The sequence below is a fragment of the Haliotis rubra genome, unplaced genomic scaffold (genome assembly GCF_003918875.1).
Source record: "Haliotis rubra isolate DU_JTF1 unplaced genomic scaffold, ASM391887v1 Scf476, whole genome shotgun sequence".
NCBI classification, from domain to species: domain Eukaryota; kingdom Metazoa; phylum Mollusca; class Gastropoda; order Lepetellida; family Haliotidae; genus Haliotis; species Haliotis rubra.
Genome location: NW_025767164.1, coordinates 577,504 through 589,746, shown reverse-complemented (window position 1 = coordinate 589,746; position 12,243 = coordinate 577,504). Strand labels below are relative to the sequence as shown.

Genomic DNA, 12,243 nt, shown 5'->3' with positions numbered 1-12,243 from the left:
GGACAACCGTTGATTATAATTACCATTTGGCAGCTAACCTAAAGGTAATACAGAATAGGTGTTTTAAGTAATTGAAACCTAACTGTACTTAAATTTGAATATGTCTATTTATCATCACTCATTACTGCAAACGATTCTAATAAATCAACCCGGGAAGGTCCGGGCTAGAATGAACCTTCAGTAACCCTCATCCTCGTTAGGATGAGAAAGCCACAATAACTCGGTGCGCCTAGTGGCATCAAGAGTTGTATTCTCCCCAGGGGGTTGAGATCGATAATACGATGTGCCATTGAGATTGACATCCAATGATCGAGGGACAAAAATACCAGCGCCTTGAGCATGCACTAGCTGCGTGGATATGTGCGCTATATAAATATCCTATAATATAATATACCCCATGTTGTCGTAACTCACCAAACTCACTCACTCACTCTACCAAATCATCTGCAGTAATGTGGTAAAATAATATACTGCTACAGCGAAGGCTGGTGATTGAAGTGAGCTTCCCCGCAAGAATCAACCGCATGACTAAGAAAATAAGTACGTGCAATTAAAGCAAATTATATTATTTACACAGATTAGATTATAAGATGCCAATCAACCATTGCGCATTTTGCAATTTTATGAGTTTCAAATGTTTCAATTCAAATTAAATTTTAAAAAACATAGCCATGAAAAAATATTCATGAGTGCTGACTACGCTACAAAACAGGTTATATTCATATGACATCGGTAACAGATCTTCAGTTAAAAATCAAACATATGACAATTTTAAACGGACGTATACGGTTTCTTTAGCCTTTCTGTTTATTAAAATTAAAAAACGAAGGTAAGGCCTTGTTAACTTAGAATAACTTTGCTGATTAAAAGGAAAAACAAGCTGAACAATATTCTTAAGTGGTCAAACGAAGGAAATTCGATGGAGGTGGAACTGGGTCCATCAACGTAACATGCTTGGTGTCACGGGCGATCCAAGGAGGATTGGGCGGTGGGGTAGCCTAGGGGTTAAAGCGTTCGGGTTCGATTCCCCAATATAGGTACAATGGATGAAGCCCATTTCTGGTGTCCCCCGCCGTGATATTGCTGAAATATTGCTGAAAGGCGTAAAACCAAACCCATTCAAACTGAAAGAGGATTGCCATTCTCGTGAATGTTTTGATTGAATGTCAGTAAACACTGACAATACACATTGTCGTTGTCATTGGTTACCTGATTTCTGATATCTGAACTGTCTAGCCAATCACGAAATCCAACTACAAAGGCTATAGTCTGTTTGCATTGAAAACGTATCGATGAATGTCAATTTAAACAAAAAACTAAATCGAATAAGAGGAATTAAGATTGCGAATCCTCATAATTTTACTTTGCCAACTGACCATTTAAATCTCAGAATTTTATTCAACTTAGGATAAAAGTTGTTTAACAAACGATCATAGTTTCAAATCGCTGTTATTGGTTTGTATTGCAAGGGGGCAGCACATTAAATGAAGCACCGAGAACAAGTAGAGTTGGTCTAAGTAAACGCTCATCACGTACCGCACGTGCATTTGTTTCACTGTTCCATCTACTGCGCTCACCCCCTTGTAATGCAAACCAATAATAGCGATTTGAATGTATGATCGTTTGTTAAACAACTTTTGTCCTACAATGAATAAATTCTGAGATTTAAATGTTCAGTTGGCAAGGCAAATTTATGAGGATTCGCAGTCTTAATTTCACTGTATTTGCCTTACTTTTCTGCTTAAAGTGACATTCATCGGTACGTTTTCACTGCAAACAGACTTTAGTGTTCAATGAAAAGTGTTCATTTGATCAGGTGGATCACTCATGGTCCGGATGTAAGACATGTTTTGCTCGTGCGTTATTTGCTCGTGCAAAACATGCATTTCGCCCCCGCATACCGCATAACGACCGGATACTCGTCTCTAATCGTCACGAAATTCTATGGTTTGTATTTTACCATATTATAAACTGACACAGCCTAACGTAACGTGTTACATTTAAAGAATTATACAAACATATTTGTAAAATTTTGAAAGAAATTGTAAGTGACGAAAAATACTCGTGCGAAATTGGTTAGACGCTTCAGGCACGTGAAAGTAATGCGAACCAAAATATAATTAAAACGCCCTCCATTTGACAGCTGATTTTCGAAAAGGATGACATGTTCAGTTTAAACTTGTAAACCCTTTAATTTAAATGTGTCAAAAAGGTATATTAACTCAAAACATTTCTCGCCCTTGAGATAGCTTGTTAATACGATAAAGAGAGGTTTGCGCAGAGGGTGTGAATGAACTGAAGTAAGAAGCACTGATCGAGATTCTGCGAGTTGAAGCGTTAATTGTTTCCGTAGAATTCCGTCACTGTTTTCGCTGAGTGTAATTATGAACTGGCATAAAAGAATAAAAACCAGCATCACGATCTTTCGTCCAAAGTGTCCGTGGAGTGAGCGAATTTAGTTTTACGCCGTTTTAGCTTCCCAGTCATATCACGGCGTGGGACACCAGAAATGGGCTTCACACATTGTACCCTTGTGTAGAATCGAACCCAGGTCTTCGGCGTGACAAGTAAATGCTTTAACCACTAGGCTACCCCATCGCCTAGAGTGTGCAGAGAAGAACTGGCATTGTGTTTGTTTGTTTGTTGATATTTTTAAATACAACCTACTTTACCTGCGAAAAAATAGAACAGTCCAAAACAATGCACTCAGCATATATCTGTAAATAATCCAGTGATCAACATCATGAGCATCGATCTACGCAATTGAATTGAGATGCAAGGACATGTGGTCAACCACGTCAGTGTAGCCCATTTCTTGTGTCCCCTGCCGTGATATTGCTGGAATACTGCTAAATGCGGCTTAAAACTAAACTCACTCACTCTATGGTTGATCATATTATCAACCACTGGTTCGTAACCTACAGCCTTCATTTTTTACAGGAATGCATAAAACGGGAAATATTTAATTACTGGGAAAATAAAAAAATATGAAATACTGAAAATCCTGAAATTAACCTGTAACCAAAGGAATGCCAGTGCCGCCCCCTGACCTTAAGTCTTCATGACATTAATGCGAGTAACCTTGTCCTTGAACTATAAACAATCTTATCTTCCTGGGCGCCATGGTATAGTATGGGATGACAGCAGTTGGTGAGCAAACCGAATCATGAGTATCTTATTGAACCCATTCAGACAATGACCTACTTTTCAGCCGATCCGAAGTTTCTTATGTGAAAGTAAAAAGAGACACTACAATTTGTCAAACAACTATGGTTACACGGATTTCCAATTCCTTGTTTCATTAGAAAATTGTATTTACAAATGAGTTTTAATATTAAACTTTTAAAAAATCGTATTTCTGTATTTTATGACGAGGTTTAGGCAGCATGACCTAAACAACTAAAAGTAAGACGTCACAGACTGCCCCTTTTTGAAAAGTCGTAAAATGATTTACAATTCATCTGGCTGACTGGTTACACCTGTGTCGATGTCGCACACTGTGATAATGACACAATTCCGTTCCTGACATTTTAACATCCAAAACAAAACTTGGTGTAACGAGTAGATAGCGAACTGTTACATGTATGACTTACCGAGAATGTGTACCTGTAACATGTGGGCGTGGTGGGCGTGGTGTCCGTGGGGTGTCCGGAGAGAGGCGGTTCTTGTCATGTGAGGTCACCTACTGGTTTGTAATCTTGCGTAATACTTGCTTGAAACACACTTGAAATCGGGACATGCTATTTATAACCTGATAAGATAAGGACGAATTGCACGCTTTCTGTACGTTGTAAGTGAGTGAGTTAGTTTTATGCCGCTTTTAGCAATGTTCCAGCAATATCACGACGGCGGACACCAAATATGCGCTTCACATATTGTACCCATGTGGGGATTCGAACCCGGGTTTTCATGACGAGTGGACACTTCAACCAGTAGATTGCTCCACTGCCTCCGTCTCAATCTGAGAAATGACCAGTTCTCACCTTGGTCAAACATTTATGAAACTGGCCCTTAAGGAGTTTCGAGTATCTTTATCTTTAACTTTACTGAATGTTTCGCATTTTTTCGGCGTAACGAGCGAATGCTTTAACCGCTGGGCTACCCTACCGACCCTCTGGACGCTCTAAAATATAAATAGTTCCGTCTCTTTTTTCGCAGAGCATAATTATGAATTGGCTCAAAAGACCATAACCAGCATCTCGACCGCCTCCCTGGTGTAGAGGTTGGAGCGTCCGCCCGGAGAGTGGAAGGTCACGGGTTCGATTCCCGACCGCATCATACCAAAAGATGTTAAAATATGGTACTTGTTGGTTCCTGCCTGACGCTTGGCATTAATGGGTACAGCAAGGACTGGTCGGCTCGGAGTCAGTATAATGTGTCTGGGTGGGGTATTCATGCTTCACTGCAGCATGGTATCTCAGTGGGCTAGCACTATAAAACCAGCTTCAGTCTGGGCTAGTACAAGCAGCCGCACATACACGTAAACACACATGCACGTCGTCATATGAGCGAAATATTCTCAAGCACGACGTTAAACCCAATTTCACCTCACCTCATCAGCATCGCCATCTTTCGTCCAGGGTGTGAGTGGAGTGAGGGAGTTTAGTTTTACGCCGTTTTAGCAATATTCCAGCAATATCAAGACGGGGGACACCAGAAATGGGCTTCACACATTGTACCCATGTGAAATTCGAATCCGGGTCTTCGGCGCGACGAGCTAACGCTTTAACCACAAGGCTACCCATCCGCCCCTTTCTGTCTGGTAATATACAGAAGTGATTGTGCAGAATTGTGAGGAGGACAATTCATTCACAGCAGAGATCGTCCCTCCTGACCCTACCTGTTTAGTGTCCCCGGCTCGAACCATTACCTGTAGTTTGATAGCAACCATTAATAAGAACTCGAGAACCTATCATACGGCGACATGGTCTCTGCATTAGACGGGAAATAGGATCTTTCAGAAGCTCTTGTGTATTAGTGAACAACAAGTATTGGATCAAGTATTGATTCACAGGATGCAATTTAAGTTGGTCCTAATGTACCAATGTGCGCTGTTGAATTCGTGGTTCGACTCCAAGAGTGAGAGTGAGTGTGGTTTTACGCCGCTTTAACAATATTCCGGCAATATCACAGCGGGGAACACCAGAAACGGGCTTCACATATTGTACTTATGTAGGGAATCGAACCTGGGTCTTCGGCGTGATGTGCGAATGCTTTAACCACTAGGCTACCCACCACCCTTTGAGTTCAAAGTGTTTCAGTAGGTTAGTTAGCAGCATGCCTATGCTGGCTGGTTTCACCGCTCCCTTTCAACATGATGCTCATTTCTTCGTGATTGTGCTGGGTTATTGCTAAAAGCGGCGTAAAACCATACTCACCAACCACATGGGGCGGTGGTGTAGCCTCAGTGTTCGAAATAGTCGCCGGCCCGGAGGCCCAGCGTCAGTTGTTATTGTATTGGGCAGGCAGTTTCAAATATTTGCAGGCCTTCAATAACTTATCTGTAATTTGTTTTGTCAACTGAAATCTTTCCCATAATTTATTTCTGTATTGATGTTCGGGAATCATCCATGATCCATCATGTTACGATAACTTACAGTTTCACTTCCTGGTATTTCAGCGCTTTGTGCATAGGAATGTCAACACCAGTCTTCAACAAATCAAAACGTCTCTCGGCGCCATTGGCTGCGCTAATTGCTTTTGTAGAAACAGTGTGAAACGGTGTACAGTGTAGTCTGTTTTGTTTTTATTGGTTTGACTTCAACAAAATGGACCTGCAGTTTTCATTCAGGTCCTGTAGATTTTAAAGCCTGCAGGGTTCAATCATGTATGAAGCCCCTTTCTGGTGTCCCCCGCCGTGATATTGCTTGAATATTGCTTAACGCGACATAAAACTAAAGTGACTCACCCACTCTTAACGTCTAACTGACACACTGTTGGTAAACTAAACCCTTTGAACTATCATCTTTTTTCTTACTGCTTCCGGGTTGATCACTGTCTCGTTATGTAAGAGTTCATTGTTATACAGAATATTTTAATCTGACATGAAAACTTGTAAGTGGGAACTGAAGTCAGAAACTACCCGGATGTAAGATACCATCATGATCATCGTGATTCCATGTCAGCTGCTGATCCCATTCTGTGATTTGATTGATGTATTGTCTTCGCGCATTCTGATAGTCAGATTGACTTGCAAAGACTCGTTTGTTGTTGTTTACGCCAAACTCGAATGTAATAGAGAATTTTCCAACAAATAGAATGACAAGTTCTCAACTTATATCTATGTTTTTGTTGGCTTTTAACTCAGCACTTATTCGAAATATTCCGGATATATGACGGCGGTCAGTGCATAATCGTGTCCACACCAGACAATCCAGTGACTGACATCATGAAGGCTAATTCTAACCCTCATCCTCTCGGGACGACCTGTTAATAATCGAGTCTAGTCAACCAAGCCACCGAACCTGAAGACTCAATTCATTTAAGTCGCTTTGATAGGCCCCTAGGGACCAATTGAAAGCCGGGGTCGGCTCGGGTACTCGATTATGTTCAAACCGCTGTGATACAGCTGAAATATTACTGATTAGGTGATGGTTATGGCTGATATATTGCCAAATGAGACATTAAACTCGTGTTTTAACAATGGCGTGTGGTCAACATTCAATTATTTTGACTTTTTCTCACGATTATATTATTTGGTATTAAAAAACATACGAAAGCAAGACCAACGAAATGTTCCACTTGTTTTATAATAACTATTTGTTATTCAAAACGCTGAGGTCGGTGGGGTCGCATTGTGGTTTAAGTGTTTACTCGTCACTCCGAAGATCCGGGTCCGATTCCCCACATGGGTATAATGTGTGAAGCCCATTTCTGATGTCCCCCGCCGTGATGTTGCTGGAATATTGCTAAAAGTGGCGTAAAACCAAACTCAGTTAGTATTCCTGGAATATTGCTAAAAGCGGCGTAAAACGAAACTTGCTCAAAACAATGAAATATACCCAGTGTGACCCAAGCCTCAATGCTACCATCATTCCTGGACGGGTTGTGGTTTGTGGCGCCACTGTTGTCTCGGATGACGACGTTGTTAATGTCCCCACAGTACACGGCGACTACTACACCGGTGACTGGTATATACCCCTCTCATTACAGGCGTGTAGGTCTACAGGCATCTAACGATCGTACATATGGTGATTTATCACCACACCAGACGCTAGATAGATGTTATTACGACTCGTGTGTTCATTAATCTCGTGTATATAAAGGTATAGTCCGTTTGACTTTATTTGAGACCGATGAATTGCTCACTAACACAAAAGCTAATAAATGCAACAAAATCAAACTTTGCACAGTCACATGAAATCGACAGACCAACTCTGATGATTTGTCTCATAATTTTAGACACCCGAATAACAAAGTTGTTTAACAAACGATCATTATTCTGTTGTCACTTTTCGCTGTTTCTTACGAGGGAGGACCACTTGCTGGTAGAACAGCCAGATGTGCAAATTGTACGTGTGAAATTAAAAATTTCACTGCACATTGATTACAAATTCGTCGGTCTCAAATGAAGTCAAACGGACTGTAGCTTTGTGTAATTAGAAGTTGGAGTGAGTGAGTTTACTTTTAGGCCGCTATATTGCGGCGAGAAGTTGGAATATATTACTGTGAAATCATAAAGTATTTCCGCAAAACACATAATGTAATCTCAGTGCGTTCCTTTCACTTCAAAGCAAATCCAAGAATTTAACGTTTGATACACACAGCAGTCTAAGTAAACTTAGGCTCAGTATTATTCGTTACACCGCTTATACTGAGTCTCAGAAGAGCAGTGTAACGAATAATACTGAGCTTAAGTTTACTTAGACTGATACACTCAGCTTTGTGAATGATAGAGAAACTCGTTCTCGACTCTTTCAACGCCAGGTTGGGGTTGGGGGTTGGGGAAGCCTCACGTGGTTAAAGAGTTGGCTCGTCACGTGGTTAAAGACCCGGGTTTGATTCCTCTCATGGCACAATGTGTGAAGCCCATTTCTGGTGTCCCCCGCCGTGATATTGCTAGAGTATTGCTAAAAGCGGTGTAAAACCATACTCACTCACTCTCAACGCCAGCATTATAAATATTGAACAAATTTATGGGTAACAACTTCTTTAATTTCGTGATGCGACGTTTCGATACAGATTTGTGTACTGTTGTCAGGCAGAAATATAAGAAGTTGTTATCCAAAATATTTGTTCAACCTAGTCCTTTCCCAACTTCTTTAATGTTATTCCAAGAAGCAGTATATATGTTCCAGCGGTACAAGAATGGGTCATTTGTGAGCCGACTAAAACCCCCTGAAACCCCCCCCCCCTCCTAAATTTCTGAATCCGCCCATGGACTACATGGATGGTCAGACTTGCTGATAGTTGATGCAGGGCCTTACGTGGGTTGGTACTGATGTTGCCTTTCAGTGGGTTGCTAAGCCCAGACACGGTTATTTAGAAACCCCGTCTTATAGCCTGGGTACATACCTGCCAATTCTGAGGTCTTTGTCTTGAGATTAACGCTTGTATTACTGATGTCACGCTCTCACAACAAAACTCATCAATCTCACGCCAGACCGACCCGTGAAGATCCGGGATAGACTAGGTGTTCAGCAACCCATGTGCTTGCCATAAAAGGCGACTATGCTTGTCGTAAGAGGCGACTAACGGGATCGGGTGGTCAGTTTCGCTGACTTGGTTGACACATGTCATCGGTTATCAGTTGCGCTGATCGATGCTTATGCTGTTGATCACTGGATTGTCCGGTCCAGACTCGATTATTTACAGACCGCCGCCATATAGCTGGGATATTGCTGAGTGCGGCATAAAACTAAACTCACTCACTCACTCACGCCAGACCGGGTTCATATGAAAAATCAAAATCCGCTTTTCGAATCCGAATAGGCATTGAATACATCTTTTTCTGAGAAGGGAATTTGCAATTATGCGTTTCAGAATTCGTCCCCTGGTTCCACCTTGGACTCGGCCGGGGCCTGTGGCCCTTGGACACTGGCAACTCAAGCTTTTCTCTCCATTGGGAATGGACTGACTGACTGAGGTTGGTTTTACGCCGCTCTTAGCAATATTCCAGCAACATCACGGCGGGGAACACCAGAAATGGGCTTCACACATTGTACCCATGTGGGAATTCGAACCCGGGTCTTCGGCGTGACGAGCCAACGCTTTAACCACTAGGCTACCCCACCGCCCCCATTGGGGTTGGAAGCTCTGTGAATATTGAAACACTATGACTGAACGAAGCCCGCCCCATATTTTGAAAGGAAGGGTCACTGTTAAGCATTATCGGAACAACATATACTGATACACTTTGTGGTCTCGACTGCAAGGCCAGTGGTGTGGTGTGTGGCCCTATGGACACGGCCCGGGTCATAAATCAGTTAAAGTTAAGCAACGTTGGTCACGGATGTTCTTGGATGGGTGACTTTGTCTTCTGAGATTTTCTAGGACTTCAGTCTTGTTCCTCAACGAAACACATGTGGTCTTACCTTAAGCAACTGAGTTTGTTCAAATTTGCCTCTGTTCACTCATCAGTGAATGGGGGGCGGTGGGGTAGCCTAGTGGTTAAAGCGTTGGCTCGTCACGCCGAAATCTCGGGTTCGAATCCCCACATGGGTACAATGTGTAAAGCCCATTTCTTGTGTCCCCCGCCGTGATGTTGCTGGAATATTGCTAAAAGCGGCGTAAAACCAAACTCAGTCAGTCAGTCATCAGTGAATGGGTACCCGAGGGCATATGACTCTTTCCCTTCTTGTGCTTCACAGGCAGCTTCGGTTTTTTGGGGAAATGTCTGCGATTTGCGCATAATTTGTCGTTGGCGCCACTGAACATCTTTGAAGTGGATAATACGTGCTCTTATTGTAGTAATATCGAATGTTAAAATGCGTATACAAAATGTAATCTATACAATGTCATCGAGTGTGAACTATTTGACGCTTATCGGGAGCGGCTGGAGCGTCAAAGTGTCCTGAAAAGCCGACGCAAAAGGGGATACAGCGTTCTCCTAATGTCCGTCAAATGTAGGATCACGTACGTACGCTACATACTATGCCCGGATACGATGGAGAATATAGACAAACTTTATGTGTAGCAGCTTCTTTCTTTCGTGAGTGCGACGTTTCGATACAGATTGGGTCGCCTCCGTGGTGCAGTGGTAAGAGCGTCCGCCCGGAGAGCGGAAGGTTGCGGGTTCGATTCCCGACTGCGTCATACCAAAAGACGTTAAAATATGGTACTTGTTGGTCCCGGCCTGGTGCTCGGCATTAATGGGTACAACAAGGACTGGTCGGCTCGGTGTCAGTATAATGTGTCTGAGTGGAGTATTCATGCTTCACTGCGACATGGTATCTCAGTGAGCTAGCACTATAAGAACCAGCTTAAGCCTGGGCTAGTACAAGCAGCCGCACATACACATACACACGCATGCACGTCGTCATATGAGCGAAATATTCTCAAGCACGACGTTAAACCCAATTTCACCTCACCTCACCTCACCTCACCTCGATACAGATTCTTGTAGTGTTGTCACGCAGGACTGTAACATGAAGTGTAGGTGAAGTATATATATACTTAATGTCACAAAGAAAACAACATAATTGACTAAGCAGTAAACTGATGAAGCCAGTCAGTTGACAAAGGGAAAGGCGTTGAAGCCAGAGATGTACAAATGAAAGGGGTTAGTTTAAAAAGGAGGAGATGTTTATACAGTTGATTTGTCTTGGTAGAGGAGTGCATCATAAGCGGATGGAATGAAATACCCTTGATCTCGGTTTGATGGTGGGCTTTTAGCGTTTGATGTGAATGGCTTCGATGAGTTTGCGTTTGGTGAAGTCCCTTTGATTTTTGCAAGAATGGTTACGTCGGACCAGTGTATTTGGTGATTGGGGTTTGATGTGATGTAATCAGAGATGGCTGATTTGCTGTCGGAATTGGTAACGGAAGACTGAAGTTCATTTACACAGAGAGAGAGAGAGAGAGAGAGAGAGAGAGAGAGAGAGAAATTATTTTATTATTGTGTCACGCAGATGTTTACATAATACAGTCAGGCCGCGGTAATCCGGTCCTCGTTAATCCGAATCCACCGACTTCCGAACGCTACTCACTGGGCACCAAATCATCTCCCTATTTATTGTATATAATTGACACCTCGTTAGTCCGATGATTCAGTTTCCGCCTCCGAACGCTGCTCAGTCGGAACGGATTGGACTAATTAAGTTGTATATAAAATCTTCTGTATCACATATGAAACATCTACCCGGCCTTTACAGGCCTACGAGACACATAAAATCCATAAAACAATGCGTAGATAAAATATATCCCTATACACACATAGTAAAACTTAGAATTAGATGGATGGTGTAATATCATACGCTATAATAATTTTCTTCTTTTAAACATAAGTAACACTGAAGCAGCTAAGGAATATACTAGGCTATCACATTCCATAATAAAAATCAAGACTTTACTTTTTCCAGACACAACAATATATGACCGAGGGTATTTTGATACCTTTAAACATATGTCACTGTGACTGAAATAAAACAATATCTTAAATACGGCCTCCCGTCTCCCCTTACAGCTGTCCATTCACACCTTTTTATGATAAGATGACATTATAAAAATGACTGACTGACTGAGTTTAGTTTTACGCCGCTTTTAGCAATATTTCAGCAACATCACGGCGGGGGACACCAGAAATGGGCTTCACACATTGTACCCATGTGGGGATTCGAACCCGGGTCTTCGCGGTGACGAGCCAACGCTTTAACCACTAGGCTACCCCACCGCCCCTAATAAAAATGAAACATCAAGTGTAACATTTGTCTTTTAATCTTTAACTATCTTTATCGACATATAACCAATATAAAACATGTTATTGAAATAAATAATGGTTTAATATCTTACAGTATAACCTGCAGACCGCCACCGTGGTGTAGTGGTTAGAGCGTTCGCCCGGAGAGCGGAAGGTCGCGGGTTCGATCCCCGACCGCGTCATACCAAAAGACGTTAAAATATGGTACTTGTTGGTCCCTGTCTGGCGCTCGGTATTAATGGGTACAACAAGAACTGATCGGTTCGGAGTCAGTATAATGTGTCTGAGTGGGGTATTCATGCTTCACTGCGGCATGGTATCTCAGTGGGCTAGCACTTTAAAACCAGCTTAAGTCTGGGCTAGTACAAGCAACCGCACATACACAT

General features: G+C 42.3%; 1 protein-coding gene across 3 annotated transcripts in view; it reads right to left on the bottom strand.

The window, feature by feature from the left end:
- Positions 1 to 3,724, bottom strand: part of LOC124290860 — a 30,623-nt gene extending 26,899 nt beyond the window's left edge. For 2 of the 3 annotated variants that reach the window (XM_046727704.1, XM_046727703.1), the window contains exon 1: positions 3,594 to 3,724. In XM_046727704.1, coding sequence (XP_046583660.1) covers positions 3,594 to 3,672 — 79 coding nt within the window. In that variant the 5' untranslated portion in view covers positions 3,673 to 3,724. Of the gene's footprint in view, positions 1 to 1,209; positions 1,316 to 3,593 lie in introns of those variants that run through there. The other variant, XM_046727705.1, reaches the window with a different exon arrangement.
- Positions 3,725 to 12,243: the final 8,519 nt, after the last annotated feature.